General features: G+C 42.3%; 1 protein-coding gene across 1 annotated transcript in view; it reads right to left on the reverse strand.

The window, feature by feature from the left end:
* Nucleotides 1-17,308, reverse strand: part of LOC107572597 (integrin alpha-L-like) — a 55,698-nt gene extending 38,390 nt beyond the window's left edge. The window contains exons 1-17 of the mRNA XM_016259019.1: nucleotides 17,003-17,308; nucleotides 16,814-16,908; nucleotides 16,651-16,709; nucleotides 16,469-16,583; nucleotides 16,086-16,216; nucleotides 15,813-15,955; nucleotides 13,672-13,822; nucleotides 13,434-13,569; nucleotides 13,253-13,326; nucleotides 12,383-12,512; nucleotides 12,168-12,310; nucleotides 11,658-11,804; nucleotides 11,262-11,444; nucleotides 11,025-11,155; nucleotides 10,718-10,866; nucleotides 10,281-10,447; nucleotides 10,085-10,207 (exon numbers count right to left, since the gene is read on the reverse strand). Of these exons, the coding sequence (XP_016114505.1) occupies nucleotides 10,085-10,207; nucleotides 10,281-10,447; nucleotides 10,718-10,866; nucleotides 11,025-11,155; nucleotides 11,262-11,444; nucleotides 11,658-11,804; nucleotides 12,168-12,310; nucleotides 12,383-12,512; nucleotides 13,253-13,326; nucleotides 13,434-13,569; nucleotides 13,672-13,822; nucleotides 15,813-15,955; nucleotides 16,086-16,216; nucleotides 16,469-16,583; nucleotides 16,651-16,709; nucleotides 16,814-16,908; nucleotides 17,003-17,268 (2,343 nt within the window). The 5' untranslated portion in view covers nucleotides 17,269-17,308. The remainder of the gene's footprint in view (nucleotides 1-10,084; nucleotides 10,208-10,280; nucleotides 10,448-10,717; nucleotides 10,867-11,024; nucleotides 11,156-11,261; nucleotides 11,445-11,657; nucleotides 11,805-12,167; nucleotides 12,311-12,382; nucleotides 12,513-13,252; nucleotides 13,327-13,433; nucleotides 13,570-13,671; nucleotides 13,823-15,812; nucleotides 15,956-16,085; nucleotides 16,217-16,468; nucleotides 16,584-16,650; nucleotides 16,710-16,813; nucleotides 16,909-17,002) is intronic.
* Nucleotides 17,309-17,630: the final 322 nt, after the last annotated feature.

Consider the following 17,630-nt stretch of genomic DNA (forward strand, 5'->3'; position numbering starts at 1 on the left):
TTGCTGCATAGCTATGTATGTGTACACATAGTGAGGGCAGTAAAGGGATATTTCATCAGACCAAGCCATTAACACTCCAAGTTGGTTTATTTCATCAAAAATTGATCTCATTGTATGTCATTGACTCCCCTAAACATGAAGTGATCCTCGGATTTCCATGGCTATCCATTCATGACCCCATAATTTCCTGGCATCAGGGTGAGGTTGACCAAGTGGTCCACTTTCTGTGAGAATCATTGTTTTTCCCAAGTTCCCCAACCGTGTTTCACAACTAGAATAGAAAGCCCAGAAGTTAGCAAGACAGTCAATATTCCCAATTGTTATGACGATCTGGCAGAAGTCTTTAGTAAAACCAAGGCCACACAATTACCACCCCATCGTCCTTGGGACTGTGCCATCGATCTACTTCCCAATGCAATGCCCCCAAAAGGTAAGATCTACCCTTTGTCCAGAAAAGAAACCCAAGTCATGGAAGAATATATTGAAGAGGCTCTTAGCTCAGGATTCATCCAACCTTCCACGTCTCCAGCTGCAGCAGGTTTTTTCTTCGTTGAAAAGAAAGATGGAGGATTAAGGCCTTGTATTGATTATAGAGGACTTAACAATGTTGAAATTCCGCTACCCCTTCCACTGGTTCCTTCAGGACTAGAACAGCTCCGTGAGGCTACCATTTACACCAAACTTGACCTACGGAGTGCATATAATCTGATCAGAATTAAAGAGGGTGATGAATGGAAAACTTAATGTTACCGTGAAATTCCGCTTCCCCCTTCCACTGGTTCCTTCAGCACTAGAACAGCTCCGTGAGGCTACCATTTACACCAAACTTGACCTACAGAGTGCATATAACCTGATCAGAATTAAAGCGGGTGATGAATGGAAAACTGCCTTCCTCACCACTAGGGGGCACTATGAATATCAGGTTATGCCATATGGGCTTGCCAATGCTCCAGCCGTTTTCCAGTCATTCATTAACGAGATTTTCTGGGACCTTCTGAACCAGTAATGCCATATGGGCTTGCCAATGCTCCAGTTGTTTTCCAGTCATTCATTAACGAGATTTTCCGGGACCTTCTGAACCAGTACGTGATAGCCTACATTGACGACATCTTGATTTACTCAAAGTCTGAAGCTGAACATATCAACCATGTCAAGACCGTCCTCTTTCGTCTACTAGCAAACCAATTGTATATCAAGGCAGAAAAATGTGAGTTCCATGGCAGACAAACGTCATTCCTGGGTTACCATGTCAGTCACCAAGGAGTAAGAAAGGATGAATCTAAGGTCAAAGCAGTCACAGAATGGCCACAACTATCCACCATAAAAGAGCTTCAAAGGTTCCTGGGGTTTGCCAACTTCTATAGACGCTTCATCAGAAATTACAGTATGATTGCTTCCCCTCTGACTTCCCTCCTGAAAGGAAAGCCTTCGAAGTTGAAGTGGAGTGAGGAAGTCAGCCAGGCATTCAATACATTGAAGGAAAGGTTTACAACATCCCCCATCCTGAAACATCCTGACCCCAATCTTCCATTTGTGGTGGAGGTAGATGCTTCGAACTGTGGAATCGGAGCTGTTCTCTCCCAACATCATGGCCAACCTGGTAAACCGTATCCATGCGCATTCTTCTCAAGAAAGTTAAATGCATCTGAAAGAAACTATGATGTTGGGAACAAAGAACTCTTATCCATGAAAGCAGCCATCGAGCAATGGAGACACTGGTTAGAAGGGGCAATCCACCCATTTCAAGTAATAACTGATCACAAAAATCTTGAATACATCAAGAGTGCCAAACGACTAAATCCACGGCAGGCTCGTTGGTCGCTTTTTTTCACCCGATTCCAGTTTACAGTGACATATCGCCCAGGCAGTAAGAATAGTAAAGCAGATGCTCTATCCAGGCAGTATGATCTCCCCATTGAAAGCCTCACACCAGAATGCATACTCCCACCTTCTATTGTCATCGCTCCTATCACCTGGGACATAATGGATGAAATACAAAGGGAACAACTACAAGAGCCAGCACCTGTCAACTGCCCACCAGACAAACAGTATGTTCCACAAAATCTACGTCACAGAGTGATGCAAAGGGTCCACACTTCTGTCAGTTCAGGCCATCCAGGAATATCCCGCACTCTTCACTTACTGCAAAATTCATTCTGGTGGCCCTCGATGACCAAGGACATCACTACTTATGTCAAAACCTGTCAAGTCTGTGCTCAATCAAAGACCCCCAAGGAGTTACCTTCAGGTCTCCTCAAACCACTGCCTATCCCACAACGTCCCTGGTCCCATCTATCTATTGACTTTGTCACAGACCTGCCTCTGTCCAACAGCTTCACTGTTGTCCTAGTTATCATTGACCATTTCTCCAAATCTTGTCGTTTGGTTCCTCTAAAAGGACTTCCCACAGCCATGGAGACTGCACACGCACTGTTTCATCAAGTCTTTCGAATTTATGGTATACCAGATGATATCGTCAGTGATAGAGGAACCCAGTTCACGTCCCAAGTTTGGAAAGCATTCTGCAAACATCTTGACATCAACATAAGCCTCACATCAGGATACCACCCTCAGGCAAATGGACGAAGTCGAACGGTTAAATCAAGAGATAGGCAGATATCTACGGTCATATTGTAGCCGAGAACAACACTGCTGGTCTGAGTTCCTTCCATGGGCTGAATATGCACAAAATTAATTGACTCACTCCTCCACTGGTTTGACTCCCTTCCAGTGTGTCCTTGGATATCAACCCCCTTTGTTCCCGTGGTCTGGGGAACCCTCATCAGTCCCTGCAGTGGACGATTGGATCCGGCGTAGTGAGAGGGTGTGGGACAGCGCACTTGTACGTCTTCAGAGAACCGTAAGAGTACAGGAACTCCAGGCCAACAGACGACGTCGCCCACATCCTCCCTACCAACCTGGACAATGGGTCTGGCTCTCTACGAGGAACCTCAAATTGCGGCTACCAAGCAGGAAGCTCAGCCCCAGGTATGTTGGTCCTTTCAAAATTCTAAGAAGAATAAATGAGGTCACATATCAGTTAGAGCTTCCTGCTAACTATCGTATCTCTCCATACTTTCATGTTTCACTCCTCAAACCGGTCCACCCGGAGGCTGACCCCGACAATGAGGCTCGAGAGCCGCCACCGCCGCTGGATGTTAATGGAACCCCAGCTTACAAGGTGAATGAGTAACTGGACTCAAGACGGAGAGGGGGTCAGCTTCAATATTTGGTGGACTAGGAGGGCTATGGACCTGAGGAGAGATCGTGGGAAGACACCCGCGACATCCTGGATCCCTCTCTCATGGAGGACTTTCATCGAGCCAGACCTGATCGACCAGCACCACGACCACGGGGACGCCCACGTCGAGCGGCAGGAGGCGCTCCTTGAGGAGGGGGTTTTGTAACGCCACACCAGCAGAGGGAGCCCTCGCCTGAGTACTGACTGTGTGTCGCTCCCTCTGCTTCTGCGTTCATTTCCTGTTTGATCAGTATTTAGCAAGGAACTGTGTGTTTGCTCATTGCGAAGTATTGCCAGTTTTCCTGCCTTACCAAGCGTTTCCATTGTTTTCTGCCTGCCTATTCTGTGTATGATTCTGCCTGATTATCTGCTCTATGGTTACTGATTTACCCCTTTGGATTGATAGCCTGATTTGGACTGATGATTGTGTTTGGACCTTTTGCCTGCTTACTCGTCTCTGCCTTTTGGATCTCCCTTGTGTATGTTGAAAGATTGGACTGCTGTTACGGTACTGACTCTCTGCCTGTTATTTCTATTAATAAATTTCTGCAAATGGATTCTAACGCCGCCTCAGCCTCACTGTTACAGCAACGCGCAGAGGAAAGCTTGGCGTGTGTACACGTAAAACGAATGAAATAAGGGAAACAATGAAAAGTGGAAATGTTGAAGCTGTTAACACAGGCCTTAAAGAGTTAAATGTTGCACTAAATGACTTTAAAAATGTTCACTAGTCTGTACAAGTGTTGCTTGAGGAAGAGGAAAGGAAAAGTGACAATGATGATTGGTATCTACCAAAGATGCAAACCTTTTTGAAGTAAGTTGCAACATGGAAAGTTGTTCAAAAGGATTTACAAGCTGTGATATCTCCTTCGGACAGCATTTCCAATGTGTCAGGCAGTAAAAGGCAGTCTTCCCGTTCTATTGCTACCAGTTCCTCCAAAACCACATCAGTGTCTTCTGCACGTCTAAGGGCTGAAGCTGAAAAGGCAGCTCTATTGCAGCGTACTGAAGGGCTTAAAAAGAAGCATGCCTTAGAACTAGAAAGGATTGAAGTACAAAATGCAATGGAGAGAGTTGAGCTTGAAACAGAGTTGGCTGCAGTTGATGCTAAAGTGCGAGTGTTACAAAGCTTTGATACTGAATGCATGGAATCTAAACTCATCACCAGAAGTTGGTATGAATAAGTATCTGAAGAGCCATCAAGGAATGAATGGAATCAAGGAAACTCTTGTAGCGTCTGCGTAGAATCATGCATGATCTTTGGGGTGTTTATGGCTTAAGAGACCCTTTTAGCCTTTTGACATTTGCATATAAATTACAGTTCTGGTCAGAGACTTTACTTTTTAATGGGGGTTTAAATTGCCAGATGGTTCTTCGCCATCAAGGAGATTCTAACCAGTCCCCCCCCACTATCATCTCCCCCATCTGACTTCAAACACGGTCCAAAGAGCTGTAAATGACCCCGATGGGCCTGGCTGGCCAAGTAAACTAACACACACAAACACACACACACATAAAGACCGTTACTCTATTATACTCTATATTAAATCCCTTATATTCACAATGGATTGTCTCTGTTTGCTGCTCACAATTCGTAGTCAATGAATGTGTGAACCCTTGCTACATTTTGCTAAAATTACTGCTAGCACTGCACAAAGAAGGACAGTTTATTGCTTCCGTGACCAGGAAAATAAACATTCCTTGAATTGATAAATGATTATATTGTCTGCTCGGTGGACGGACAGATCAAATAATTGTAATATTGATTCTGCTACAGTTAATTCGAATATATAATCTAAATATTTATTATGAATCATAACCAGTTATAATTCGTCATAAATATTTCCCTTTTTAGAGCTAATAAAATTATTACACTCTGCAACCAGAACCCTCACCAGTGGAATATACAAAAATCTCTGTTATCCCTAAAACACCACTGCAAAGAGCTTTGACACATGATGTAAGGCTTCAGAGGTGTCAAGGTCCTTGTCAAATGCCACCATTGAATCAGATTAGTCAAACTAGTGCAGATGCCACATTACCACTTGTGCCTTCAGGCTTAACCAGCAACAATCTGGGTGCTTTTACTGATCTTATTGTGCAACAGCAAAAAATGTCTTCTCTTCCAACTAGACATGTGCCTGTATTCAATGGTGAACCACTGAACTTTAAACCATTCATGCAGGCATTTGAACACTGTATCGAAAGCAAGACCAACAGCAGTCAAGATCGGTTATATTACCTTGAACAGTATACCAACTTCTAAAGAGTTTGTTAGAAGTTGCCTTCATATGGATGCAGACAGAGGGTTTGCAGAGGCAAAAGGACTCTTGGAACATATTATTTGTTTTGTCACGGTTTTACTGCAGGAAGATCAAGCGGGCATTGAACATCCTGTATCTTTTTTCTCTAAGAAGTTTTCTAAGAGTCAACAGAATTACAGTACAATTGAGAAAGAGGCATTGGCTTTATTGTTAGCGCTTCAACATTTTGAGGTGTATTTGGGTGGAAGTAAGAGCGCCATTACGGTTTACACCGATCATAATCCCTTGGTGTTTCTCTTGAGTGTCTAATTCCAACCAACGTTTGATGCGTTGGTCTCTTATTCTGCAAGAATATAACATCGAGATCCGGCATAAAAAAGGAGCTGATAACGTTGTTGCAGATGCTCTGTCTAGAACTTATGTTCTGGATAATTAAGACTTGTCTAGTGGTATATTTTTGTATTACAACCTTTGGCTGTAATCTTTTGTGGTGAGGGTGTTACGTCCAAGGACGTATTTGGTTTTTTTTTTCCCCCGATTGTTCTCTCTCGCGCTCTCTCTCTCTCTCTCTCTCTCTCTTTTCCTACAAGCAGGGGGTAATGGCTGCCACCTGTTTCCAATGATTGGTGATCTGATGTGATTGCAGGAGGAGGGGAAGCCGTGAGAATTTAAGCAGCACCATTGCACAGCGCAAGGGTGTGTGTGGAGGCTGCGTCGGGAGGCTTCTATTCTCAACCTTAAAAGCTTTATTAAGTTGTTTTGGTTAATATTTTGTTGAATGGTTTCTTCCCAGTGTTGTTGTGTTGACACTCTTGTGGTACTTGACGCCTACGACAAGAAATCTGGTTTGTTTTGGAAGTTATTATTTGTTTTGTCCCTATTTATGTTATTGTTTATCTGTTAAACTTATGTTGTTAGTTTATTGGGAAAGTGTTAGTAGAGAGGTGGGTGCCATTTTCTTTATTTTGTTTTTCTCTTGTTTATGTTAGTTAGGGAGGTAGTTATATCTATTGTATTTTTGTTTTCTTTTCTTTGTGTAGCTTAGTCAGTTTCTCCCAAATAGTTAGAGGGTTTATGTTTGTTATTTTGGCCTTGCCCCCTCTTGAAGTCTTGACATCCTTCCATATCTGTCAAATAAAATAACTTGTTTTTGATATCGAGATTCTTGGCCTTTGTTAAAGCTCTGGGGTTGAGAATTGAGTCTTGCTGCCGCCACACATCACCTTTTCTATTCTGTTACTTGTTCCTCCAACCCTAGATTAGCTGGGAACGTAACACCACAATCGTACACATACCCCTAAATAAAAGTAATAAAGACCAGAAGGATTCAGGCAGTTCAAGCTGTATTCTTGGAAAGGCAGTGAGCAGTGGGCTGGTTTCACTTAAGACTGAGGCAATTGATTGTAGTGATAAACAGTGCACTCTTGCAATTTTACCCGTTCAAGTCAAGCTGACCATCTCAAATTATGTAGTTCAGACATATGCTTTCTTTGACCTGGGAAGTTCTGCTACCTTTGCACTGAGCAGCTCAGAAAAGGTTTAAATGCCAAGGGCAAACACCAACAAATACTTCTGCGTACTATGGGGCAAAATAAGCCCATTAATACCCTGGTGGTCAAAGGCCTGGAAGTGTGTAGCCTGGACGGCAAGGAATTTATAAATTTGCCAGATGTTTACACTCAGCAGGAAATTCCTGTTGATAAAGAACATATCCCCAAGCAGAAGGACATCCAAAAATGGCCCTATCGTCACGATGTGGATATACCCACCATTAACGCGGAGGTTGGCCTTCTCATTGGGATAATTGCGCCCAATTTGATGGAACCTTGGAGAATTATTAATAGCCAGGGTAATGGCCACTTTGCTATAAAAACACTGTTAGGTTGGGTAGTGAATGGTCCTTTCCATGGTGAGGATACATGGATTAATAAAAGAGGTCAGAAATATGTTAATGCGCATCTGATTTCGGGTTGCTCCCTTGAAGGTGATGACTACACCACGGATGGAACTCACTGCTGCAGTTCTAGCTGTACATATGGACAAGATATTGTCTGAAGAGCTGCATATGGAGTTGGCGCAATCTCTGTTCTGGACAGATAGCATGACCATCCTGAGGTACATCTGCAATGAAAGCAGAAGATTCCAAACCTTTGTGGAAAACCACATTAATATAATCAGAAGTGCATCAAAGGTGTCTCAGTGGAGGTACATAGGCACAAAATGGAATCCTGCTGATTATTCCTCCCGGGGGCTGACAGTCAACAGATTTCTGAAAAGAAAGACCTGGATCAATGGCCCAGACTTCCTAAGGGAACCATCTCATTGTTTGCCAGACCCTCCATCCGAACTCATCCTCTTTCCAGATGACCTAGAATTAAGAAAGGAAATGGTCACTGTAAATGTTGCAATGAAAGACAACTTTGACACTACAACTTTCCTCATGAACTTCTCAACATGGATGAGGCTCAAAAGGGCTGTGGCAGAACAAAGCAGGCATATTATGACCACAAGACAAAGGAAAACAGGAGAAACTTGATTCATATGTATTATCAGTACAAGATATGGAGGATGCTGAAGTGGCAATTATACAATTTTGCCAAAAGCAGGAATATTTGCAGGAAATAAATCGCTTACAGAAAGGCATGAAGAATGTTGGTAGAAGCAGCCCCGTCTACAGGTTAGATCCTGTTCTTGATAATGGCATCTTGAGGGTGGGTGGCTGCTTGAGCAAAATGACAATGCCTACTGAGCAGAAACATCCTGCCATTCTTCCTAAAAACCATCATGTTTCCAAGCTCTTACTTCGGCACATCCATCTAGAAGTTGAACACAGTGGAAGGAATTTCATGCTGTCCCAGCTTAGACAAAGATACTGGATTCCTTGTGCCAATTCCTTGTCCAGAAAGGTAATTCGTGAATGTACATCATGCAGAAGAATAAACTCCAGTGCAGGTGAACAGAAAATGGGAACTTTGCCTATTGACAGGTTGACCCCTGACCTTCCGCCCTTCACTCATGTAGGGGTAGATTATTTTGGACCACTGGAAATAAAACGAGGCCATAGCATCGTGAAGCGCTATGGCATGATTTTTACATGTCTTACCAGCCGTGCAATACATTTGGAAGTTGCACATTGGCTTGATATACGAACTCTTTTATTCATGCATTCAGGCGTTTCATTGCTAGAAGAGGACCAGTGTCTGAGTTGTGATCAGGTAATGGAACAAACTTTGTTTCAACTGAAAAGGAACTAAAGGAAGCTTTAAAATCTTGGAACATGCAACAGATTGAACAAAGCCTGCTCCAAAACAGGGTGAAGTGGACGTTTAACCTTCCCCATGGTGCTCATTATGGAGGGATATGGGAAAAGCTGATTCGCATGATCAAAACAGTGTTCCGGTCAGTCACCAGCGAACAATATTTGGATGAAGAAGGTCTTCAAACAGTAATGTGTTAGGTTTCTGATAACCCAAATGATTTGGAGCCCTTAACACCTAACCACTTACTGCAGCTTAAGATGCAGCCGCTTCTACCTCCTGGATTGTTTGTGAAAGAAGATCTTTACAGTAGGCGTCGCTGGAGGCAAGTGCAGTACATTGCTGATTTGTTTTGGAAGCGTTGGATTCGAGAGTATCTTCCTCTTCTGCAAGCATGGCAAAAAAGGTCACGGACCAGGTGCAACTTCCGTCAAGGAGACATTGTGCTGGTAGCTGATGCCTCAGCTCCGCGAGGTTCATGGATGTTGGCCAGAGTCACTGAAGCCTTTCCTGACTCCAAAGGCCTGGTTCGCAGTGTACGTCTACAAACCAAAACAAGCCAGCTCAAGAGACCTGTCAGCAAGATCTGCTTGCTGGTAGAAGGCCAATAACCTAATTAAGGCTTTTATAGTCTTTGTGCACGTGCATACACTCATACATGCACATACACTGATTTGAATGCAAATAATCTTGTACGTGGTATAGAATAGTACAATGAATTTAAGTAAACAATTTATGGCTCCTTTAAAATTGTATTTTGTTTGTTATAGCTTGCTTCCGTCGGTCGCAATAAGGGGCCGGCTATGTTGGAGCCATTATTTATTTATTTAGGTTATAGGAGTACAAAAATATTTTTTGGTATATAAGGTTTTTTTTTTTAAGATACTTTTATTTTGTTAGGCCTTGAGAAGGCAGTGAAGTTAAAGATGGCCGCCTCTCACTTTTTTGTCAGAGAACAAAGAACAAAGCAGCACACTACCAACCTACTAGGCATAACAGTTATTTAAGGCTATTTGCTTTGCTATTTTATTTGACTAATTTGATCTTGAGTTTGTATACTTTCAACCCTACTCTAACCTTTGTATGGATTACTGGAATCCATTTTGGAATATTGTTTGTTTGATCCAGCCATCCTGCCCGGCCTGCCTGCTACCTGCCTACCTTGCACATGTCTTTCCATCCTGCTCATCTCATCCTTAAAAGGTACAACTTAAGTTTATTTAGATAGTCGTTTAAAGAATGTCGGCGAAGTATGTTGGGGACTGCTTAAAATTTGCCATTACACTGAATATCAGAGTAAAATCTGATATTTGTAGACTCACCTCGACATACTCCTCCATCCTGCTGTGAACATCAAGAACAGCCATAGAGTTTCCAGACAACATATCATTTTGTGAGAAATTCATTCTTATCTTCAGAGGAGAGACTGTGTCTGCAACACAGCGCTGAAACAAACACAACGTTCACCGTCAGACCGAAGCTCTGTAATCGGCTGAAGCTGTGATAGACGACACGTACCAGCATGAAGATGGAGAAGCTGAAACAGAAGAACCCAGAATCCAGCAGGACGAACATCTGCAGAGTCCTGGACGATGAATTCCTCTGGTCAAAGAATCCTCGACTCATTTTTCGTACCACATCCACATTCAGATTCAGAGAAACATTCAGCTTCTTCTCCAGAGATCCTGAGAGGGTAAGACATGGAGGCTGTTTTCTTCATGTGACAGAGGGACTCTCTGAAACTTTTTTTAAAGATTTATTTTTGCCATTTTATTACGATAGGACAGATAAGAACTGATAGGAAGCAAAGTGGGAGAGGGTGGATGCGATTAGGGAAAGGTCCTCGAGCTGGGATTCAAACTCGGGCCGCCCGTAGCACAACAGCGCTGTATGTCGGCACACTGCCCACAAGGTTATTGGCACCGACAGACACTCTGAAACTTTATTGACATTACCTGTGCTGCTGGTGCGCTCGTTCACTGTGAAACATGACGTGAGCTCAAGTGCGTTAAATGTGTTGTCACTCGGACATTCAAAGTAGTTCAGACTGATTTCCTTTGGACTGAAACTGAGCTGCGCTAATACAGATATCACAGGCCGAGCCCTGAGAAGAGAGAAAAGAGTCAGTAGCTCTCAATACTGGGCAATGAGGCTAATCAGCAAGATCACTGATGTGGTAAAGAGGTTGCTTACTAATAATGTGATAAATTCAGTAGTTTGACACCTAATAAATCTTATTCTCCAAACTAAAGAATGACGTACTTGAGCAGGACAATCCCTCCTTGTGCTCCGATCACGATATCTGTCAGATTATCATCGTTCATGTCCATCTGACCGGACAGAGAGACTCCGAACTGCTGCAGACCGGGCAGAACTGACCGCGCTGGGATCCGCTAAACACACACAAACAGATCTACTGTTTATCTGGGAACATATTCTGGGTTAAATGTGAGCACAAACACAGAGTTTTGGTTTGAGGGAAGCACAGCAAACTCTCACCTGAGGAGTGTGTTCAGGGTTTATGCCATGCGCCCTGTGGCCCAGGTAGATGTAGATGACTCCTTCATTTTCCAGAGGCGCCCCGACCGCCACATCTGACAGACTGTCTCCATTCAGGTCCTTTAGTGAAGCCACAGACGCTGCAAATCTGCCAGTGGTGGATTGCAGCGTCTTCTGAAAATACTATGGAGAGGGAAAGAGATGAAAACAGAATCTTTATTCATCGGCACATGACCAGCACCAGAACCATTTCCATGACTTTCACGTCATGGGAACCTATTACAACAGCAATTCCAGTGGAGTAACACAATGGTGATGACTAGCAGCCTTCCAGTCACAGTTACCCTGAGGCTTGTTCATGAAGAGTCATGATAACAGTGGTGAATCTGTGCGTACCTGCTCTGATAAAGCGTAGACGTACAGCCTCCCTTCAGCCCTCGGCTGAGACTGGTAAAATAATGGAGCTCCGACCAGCAGGAAATCTGAGTCTCCATCAGAGTCCACATCCAACAGACTCAGAGACGCTCCGAAATATGAGCCAATCTGATGACAGAAATCAATAAAAATGAATGGAATTACATTCTAGCACATGCTTTTATAGCCTGATGTTCACAGATGAAATATGAAAACAGCACATTCTGCTTCACAAACACAATGACACCCAATACTGACTAGAAATGAATGAGGTCTTTGTAGACTTAGTTTGCTCCTTTTCTCTGTTGGATATGGCATTGCAGAGTCTATATTGTGAGTAGAATGCTTGTTTGTTTGTTTTTGGTGAAATACTGAATCTCATGACAGTGTTTGTGTTTGAAGGGTCTGCTGATCTTCTCAGTGGACTGTAGGTTTGGGAGCCCCTGGTCTCACCGGTGGAGAGAGATAATATTGTGTCTGAAGGTTTCTCACTTGTTCTCCACTGATGTTTCTTGTCACTGTCCATGTGTTTTGGTTCTTGGTGAAGAGGGTCACCAGACCCCTGTGTTCGGCGCGCGGCGCCCCAGAGAACAGAAGAGAGACGCCGCGTCTCATTCCCAGCACAGTAGAGTAACCTGAACACCATCAGCGTCATTAAAACACACACAAACTCTTCACATCACACAAGAACAAACACTCCAACATACCCATGTACGAGTCTTTATTTACAGCTGGACCGATGATCTCCGTCTGTCTGAATTCAGATCCTGATCCTGTCACTTCATACAGAGCTCCACGCCAGTCATTTGATCCGACCGAACCCACGATCACAGAGTCCTGCAACAAACACTGCAGTCTCAGCATTGCTTTATTAGACACAGTCATGGAGAATGATAAAACCACTCTTCCCGTCAGCTGAAAACTAGTCCCTGAATCTCTCAACTAAGTGAGGTTAGTGACACTGAATCTTTGAAAGATGTTCAGAGTTTTTGATGTTTAGCAGCAAATAAACTGGATCTGTGGTGCTCTGGTTTTACTTCAGGTTCCAGATTTGACAAAGTGGCAACCCAGCATTGACTATTAGATTGTATTTTAAACAAATGTGTCTATGAATAAACATTTAAATTAATTTATATTTCCATGAACTGTTTAGACACAACAATACATTACATTAACAATACATGACAGAGACTGAATAGGATAATGAACAAGTTTGTAAATAATTTATAAATTAATTATTCACATTGTGTTTAGAAAAAACTGTGAGTGTTTCTCCATCAGCTCACTAGATCAGTGCTTCTGCCATTTCTACAGTATCTAAATCATTCCAGTGCACTGAAACATTCACTGCCTAAACATTCCCACAATGCACCAGGGAGCATCGCAGCCTATTGGCTAGTTGACAAGTCAGCAGCATTTCATGAGATTTTGAGAAGGGAACATTTTCAAATGACTTTAGAAGTTGACTTCAGACTTGGAATATAGCGCACAAACTGAATGAACTACTTTCATGGAATGACATGAATTATTCCTTAATAGAAATAATTATTTATTACTTCATATGACATTTATCTTACCTCCTGGTAGACGACACTGAATCCACTCTGTGATAACTCTCTCTGTCGGTCTCTGCCGTGAGCTTCCTTTGACCCTGAAACACAGAAGGAAAACTCTTACAATCATCTGTGGATTTTTCATTAGCTGCTTCTATTTGAAAACTTACATTTAGTGTCCATTTTCTGTACATGTCCATTTTACCTTTAATATTGTAGATCTTTTCTTGCAGGTTGTCAACACGTCCTTTGAGTCCACTGTAGTCTTGGATGTAGAAGGTGTTGTTGTGTTTTGGTTCTGATGCCAGCTGACTGAGTGTGGTTAAACTAACCTTTCCCACCTGAACAACAGTGTGTAGTTTCTGTACGACTAGTGACACTAAATCACTAAATTATCTGAACATACAGAATAAATGACATGCTTGAGCTTTAGAGAAACTCACCCCGATGACATAGCGGAGGATATTCTGCTCATCACATCTGTTGAGGACATTATCAGCATCAGATTCAGAGGGGTCTCCATCTGTGATGATCACCAGAGCTTTCTGAGCGTTGGGATCGGCTCCAGACGACACACTATTCAGCAGATTATTTCTGATGATATAATAAATCATAAATCATGACATATGAACTGATTTCAGCCTCAGTGTCAATGTGCTTCTGTCGTTTCTATAACCAATATGTTTTTTAACTTCTAATTTATAGAAAAACACAGTTCTCCTAACAAGCTTTCATCTTGGCACATGTAGCATCATACAGTGTTTGCCTTCGTAAAAAGTCTTTACAGAACAAGAATAACACTCTACTGCTCATAATTCACTTCACTGCAGTATATGTTCATAGTCTGTTTACATTACAGCACAACATTATTCCTTAGTTTTCCCTTTTTGTTTAGATAGTAATGAAATTGAAATACTAACACGTGTAGATGTTCAACTATATCAAATTGTTTTGATAGTATTTGTTTTATTTTTTTAAACTTGCACCTTTTAGACTTGCACTCTATTCAATTACTAACTGCTTGTTTTCTTTAAAAAAAAACACTTGCTTCTCTGATCTTTTTGTATTCTATTTTTATTTGCTTTTGTTAATTGTATAATAAAAAGAAAACAAAGTCCTCTAACACTAGCTTCTCTATTCTTTTTCTGTTTGATCTGTTTTCTTTTTATTTATTATAGTGTGACGGAAATGAACTACGAAGCCCAAAATGCAATGCATCAAGTGGGAGGGGTCAGTAGGCTGAAGGAAATGGAGAAATCAAATCCATTTAGATACAGGTGTGTGTGCACGTGAGAGTTGTTGTGTCCGTTGGCCTGCGAGTACCAGTTTTCGTCTGCTGAGACAAGAGTAGGAAGGCTGAACTGCCTGGAGATTGTAGACGTTTAAAATGTGCAAAACACAAACCGACAAGACTGAAGATGACCGTATTATGAAAGCTTTGCTCGCTGCGCTGCAGAGGAGGGCCTGGATTCTACAATTCCTGCAAGCTGCTCCTTTCCTCGTGGTGTCTGGGGCGTACGAAAGCTGAATCATCAGACAGGAAGTGCCGTGAAGTCAAGCCGCCGACAATGAAACTACAAGACTGAAGATTACCGGGTTACAGGAATTGCGCTGGCTGCACAGTGGACGAGGGTTCGGAAGTTTGCTACAGCACTCGTTTATCAGCTGTGATTGAACTACGCGGGATTGGAACGCTGTACCTTTGAGTGAGTTCGTGTTGTCTTGGCTGGACCTCAAATCCACTATCTATGCGTGGGACTCCAGGTAGGCCTTAACCAGTTCATTCATCTACCTCCACGAAGCTATCTAATCATCAATGACTCTCAGAAAAGAGGGGTCTAACAGACACCTAACACACACACACACCAACATCAATCATTTTCCCCATGAACCCTCCATTTAAGAACACCAACACTCAAGAGTCATCAGAACTGGTGAAAGAACCATATGTTGTGTTATGAATTAATGCGAGATGAGTTGATGTTATGTTGGGTTGCTTCAGTTATGGACTTTGAGACTTGATGCATCGAAGTACTGGGTTGGAATATGTATTGATGTTGTCTTGATAGCTATTGATGACTCGTGTATTATTCTCCCTCATTTGAAAGACATTTGTGATACCTTGATGCTAACCTCTATGGTGAACTAATGCATGAGATGGTTTATTTTTGGTTGTTTATGGGTTGTGTACTTTAACATGCTTTGAATAAGCAAGGGATATTGGAAAAAGAATTAAGCCCCGCTTTGTTAAATAAAAAAGTGGAAAAGGAAAGGGGGAAAAAAGACAGTTTTGCAATTGTAAGAGTGTGGTTATTTTGTTTTGTAATGTTCTGTGAAGTGTGATTTGAGTTAACGGTAAAGCTAGAATCACTACGTCACAATATGATTAAAAAAAACCTTTGCGTTTAGCTAACAGAGACTTGTTGTAGCACTTGCATATCATTGCTCTTTTGTTGATTTTGATTGCTTCCAATGTCCTCATTTGTAAGTCACTTTTGTATAAAAGTGTCTGCTAAATGACTAAATGTAAATGTATCAGAGTAAATTCAGTGATCGTTCATAATCATAAGAGAGTTTCACTCACAGAACGTAGTTGATTGCTCGATATGTGTTTGTAAGAGTTTTCATGTGTTTCTCTTTCATGAGTTTCTCTTCAGCGGAGCCGTTCTGATAATCGTTGAAGTCAAATACAGTTCGTATTTCTGATGAAAACTGGACAGCAGCAAACTGACAACAAACAAAAGCATTATCATTATTAGACATCATGTTCACAGTACAGTGTTTGAACTGTACACTTTTAAACACTGATTTTCATGTTCAATATTTCCACATTCATATAGCTGATGGGCAGTTTCACCTTTATGGATGAGTTTGAAAGTTTTTTCATAACATCTTTAATGAAGTTTTTGTTCATGTCAAACTCGCGTGTTTTCATACTGGCGGATCCATCAAAGAGAAACACCAGATTGACTTCTCTCTTGGTGCATTCTGCAGAAACACCACAAGATACACAAACTCTGCTGTTACTTTAAATATAACAAATAAAACGTAATGTATTTAATCTTTAGAGATGTTGATAAATATCTCCAAATGAAATAAAGCAACGCATGTTTTACAGTGTTAGAGTCTGAAATGGTTAAAAGAGCATGAAGTCTTGGTTTGTGTGAGAGACTCATCAGAACTATTGAAGGCTGAGATTGTTAAACTGAAGTCTTGGTTCGTGTGAGAGACTCGTCAGACCTTGGTAAGCAATGGTGAAGTTGGAGACGGCCTGTAAGCTGCTGCTGAACTGGTAGCAAACAGCGTTCAGATACGAGTTTCCATCACACTCATGAGGAAAATACAGACTGCAGCTCTGAGAAACACACACACATCGTTAGCATGTCATGAAGGTGTTTGGCCGTCAGAGACAGTGAACTTACAGTGAGAGCAGCAGACGACACAGCAGCAGACATGCCGAAGAAGCGGACGCTCTCTGAACCTGTCAAACCCCAGCAGAGAGAGAGAGAGAGGAGTGTCATCAGCTCAGTATAAAGCAGTGAAAGTCCACAGCAGTCACTGATAGATGGGCTGTGAAGCTGATACCTGGCCGCTGCAGCCGTTTGCAGGACTGCAGATCTGCAGAGCAGCTGTACATCTCCCCTGTTGAGTTTCCTTCTAATGGAGCTCCAACAATGATCCTGAGAAACACATCACACAATCAATCAGACACACACAAGAAAACACCTAGCAACCACACAGAACACCCTAGCAACCAGTGTGTGTCTGACTCACTGTTTCTGGTTTCCAAACTCAGTCTGATAAACGCTGTAACCAAAGAAATCTTCTGGCGTGCCGTTAAATCTCAGTGGATGTTCGGTGTCGATGTTGAAGGCCTCTGAAAGAGATGCTGGAGAAGCGAGAGAGACTGTTGAGACGTCAGGAGACGCTTGTGAGACTTTTCTAACGGATTCTTTCTGGTCTTGAGAATGTGGTGTGAGAAATATGGGAGATCTCTTTGTCTCGCTGTGACCTCTTTCAAGACTCCAGTACAGGAGCATTTTATCACGCAGAGGCTCTTTCCTTTTATTACATCCAGGTTTTTCACCTTTAATGGTCAGGACAGTAGAATGAGAGGCAGGAGGAGAACAGGAGCAGGAAAGTACCTTCAGTCAGACTCAAACTCCTGCTGTCCGAGGAGCAGTTGAACCTCGATGTCAATACTTAGTGCTAGTTTTAAATGGTTACTAGTTTAAATTTCTCTTCAGTGCCCAGCAATGTATACAGTATGCATCAGTCATGAACTGCACGGTGACACGAAGGTAGAGGATCCAAAGGCGATATATTTAATGAAGGGGTAATCCACAATCATATACAGAGGTAATCAGTCCAGACAATAACAACAGGGCAAAAAACAGAGGCT

This window comes from Sinocyclocheilus grahami, unplaced genomic scaffold (assembly GCF_001515645.1).
Source record: "Sinocyclocheilus grahami isolate Dianchi unplaced genomic scaffold, SAMN03320097.WGS_v1.1 scaffold1780.1, whole genome shotgun sequence".
Lineage (NCBI taxonomy): Eukaryota > Metazoa > Chordata > Actinopteri > Cypriniformes > Cyprinidae > Sinocyclocheilus > Sinocyclocheilus grahami.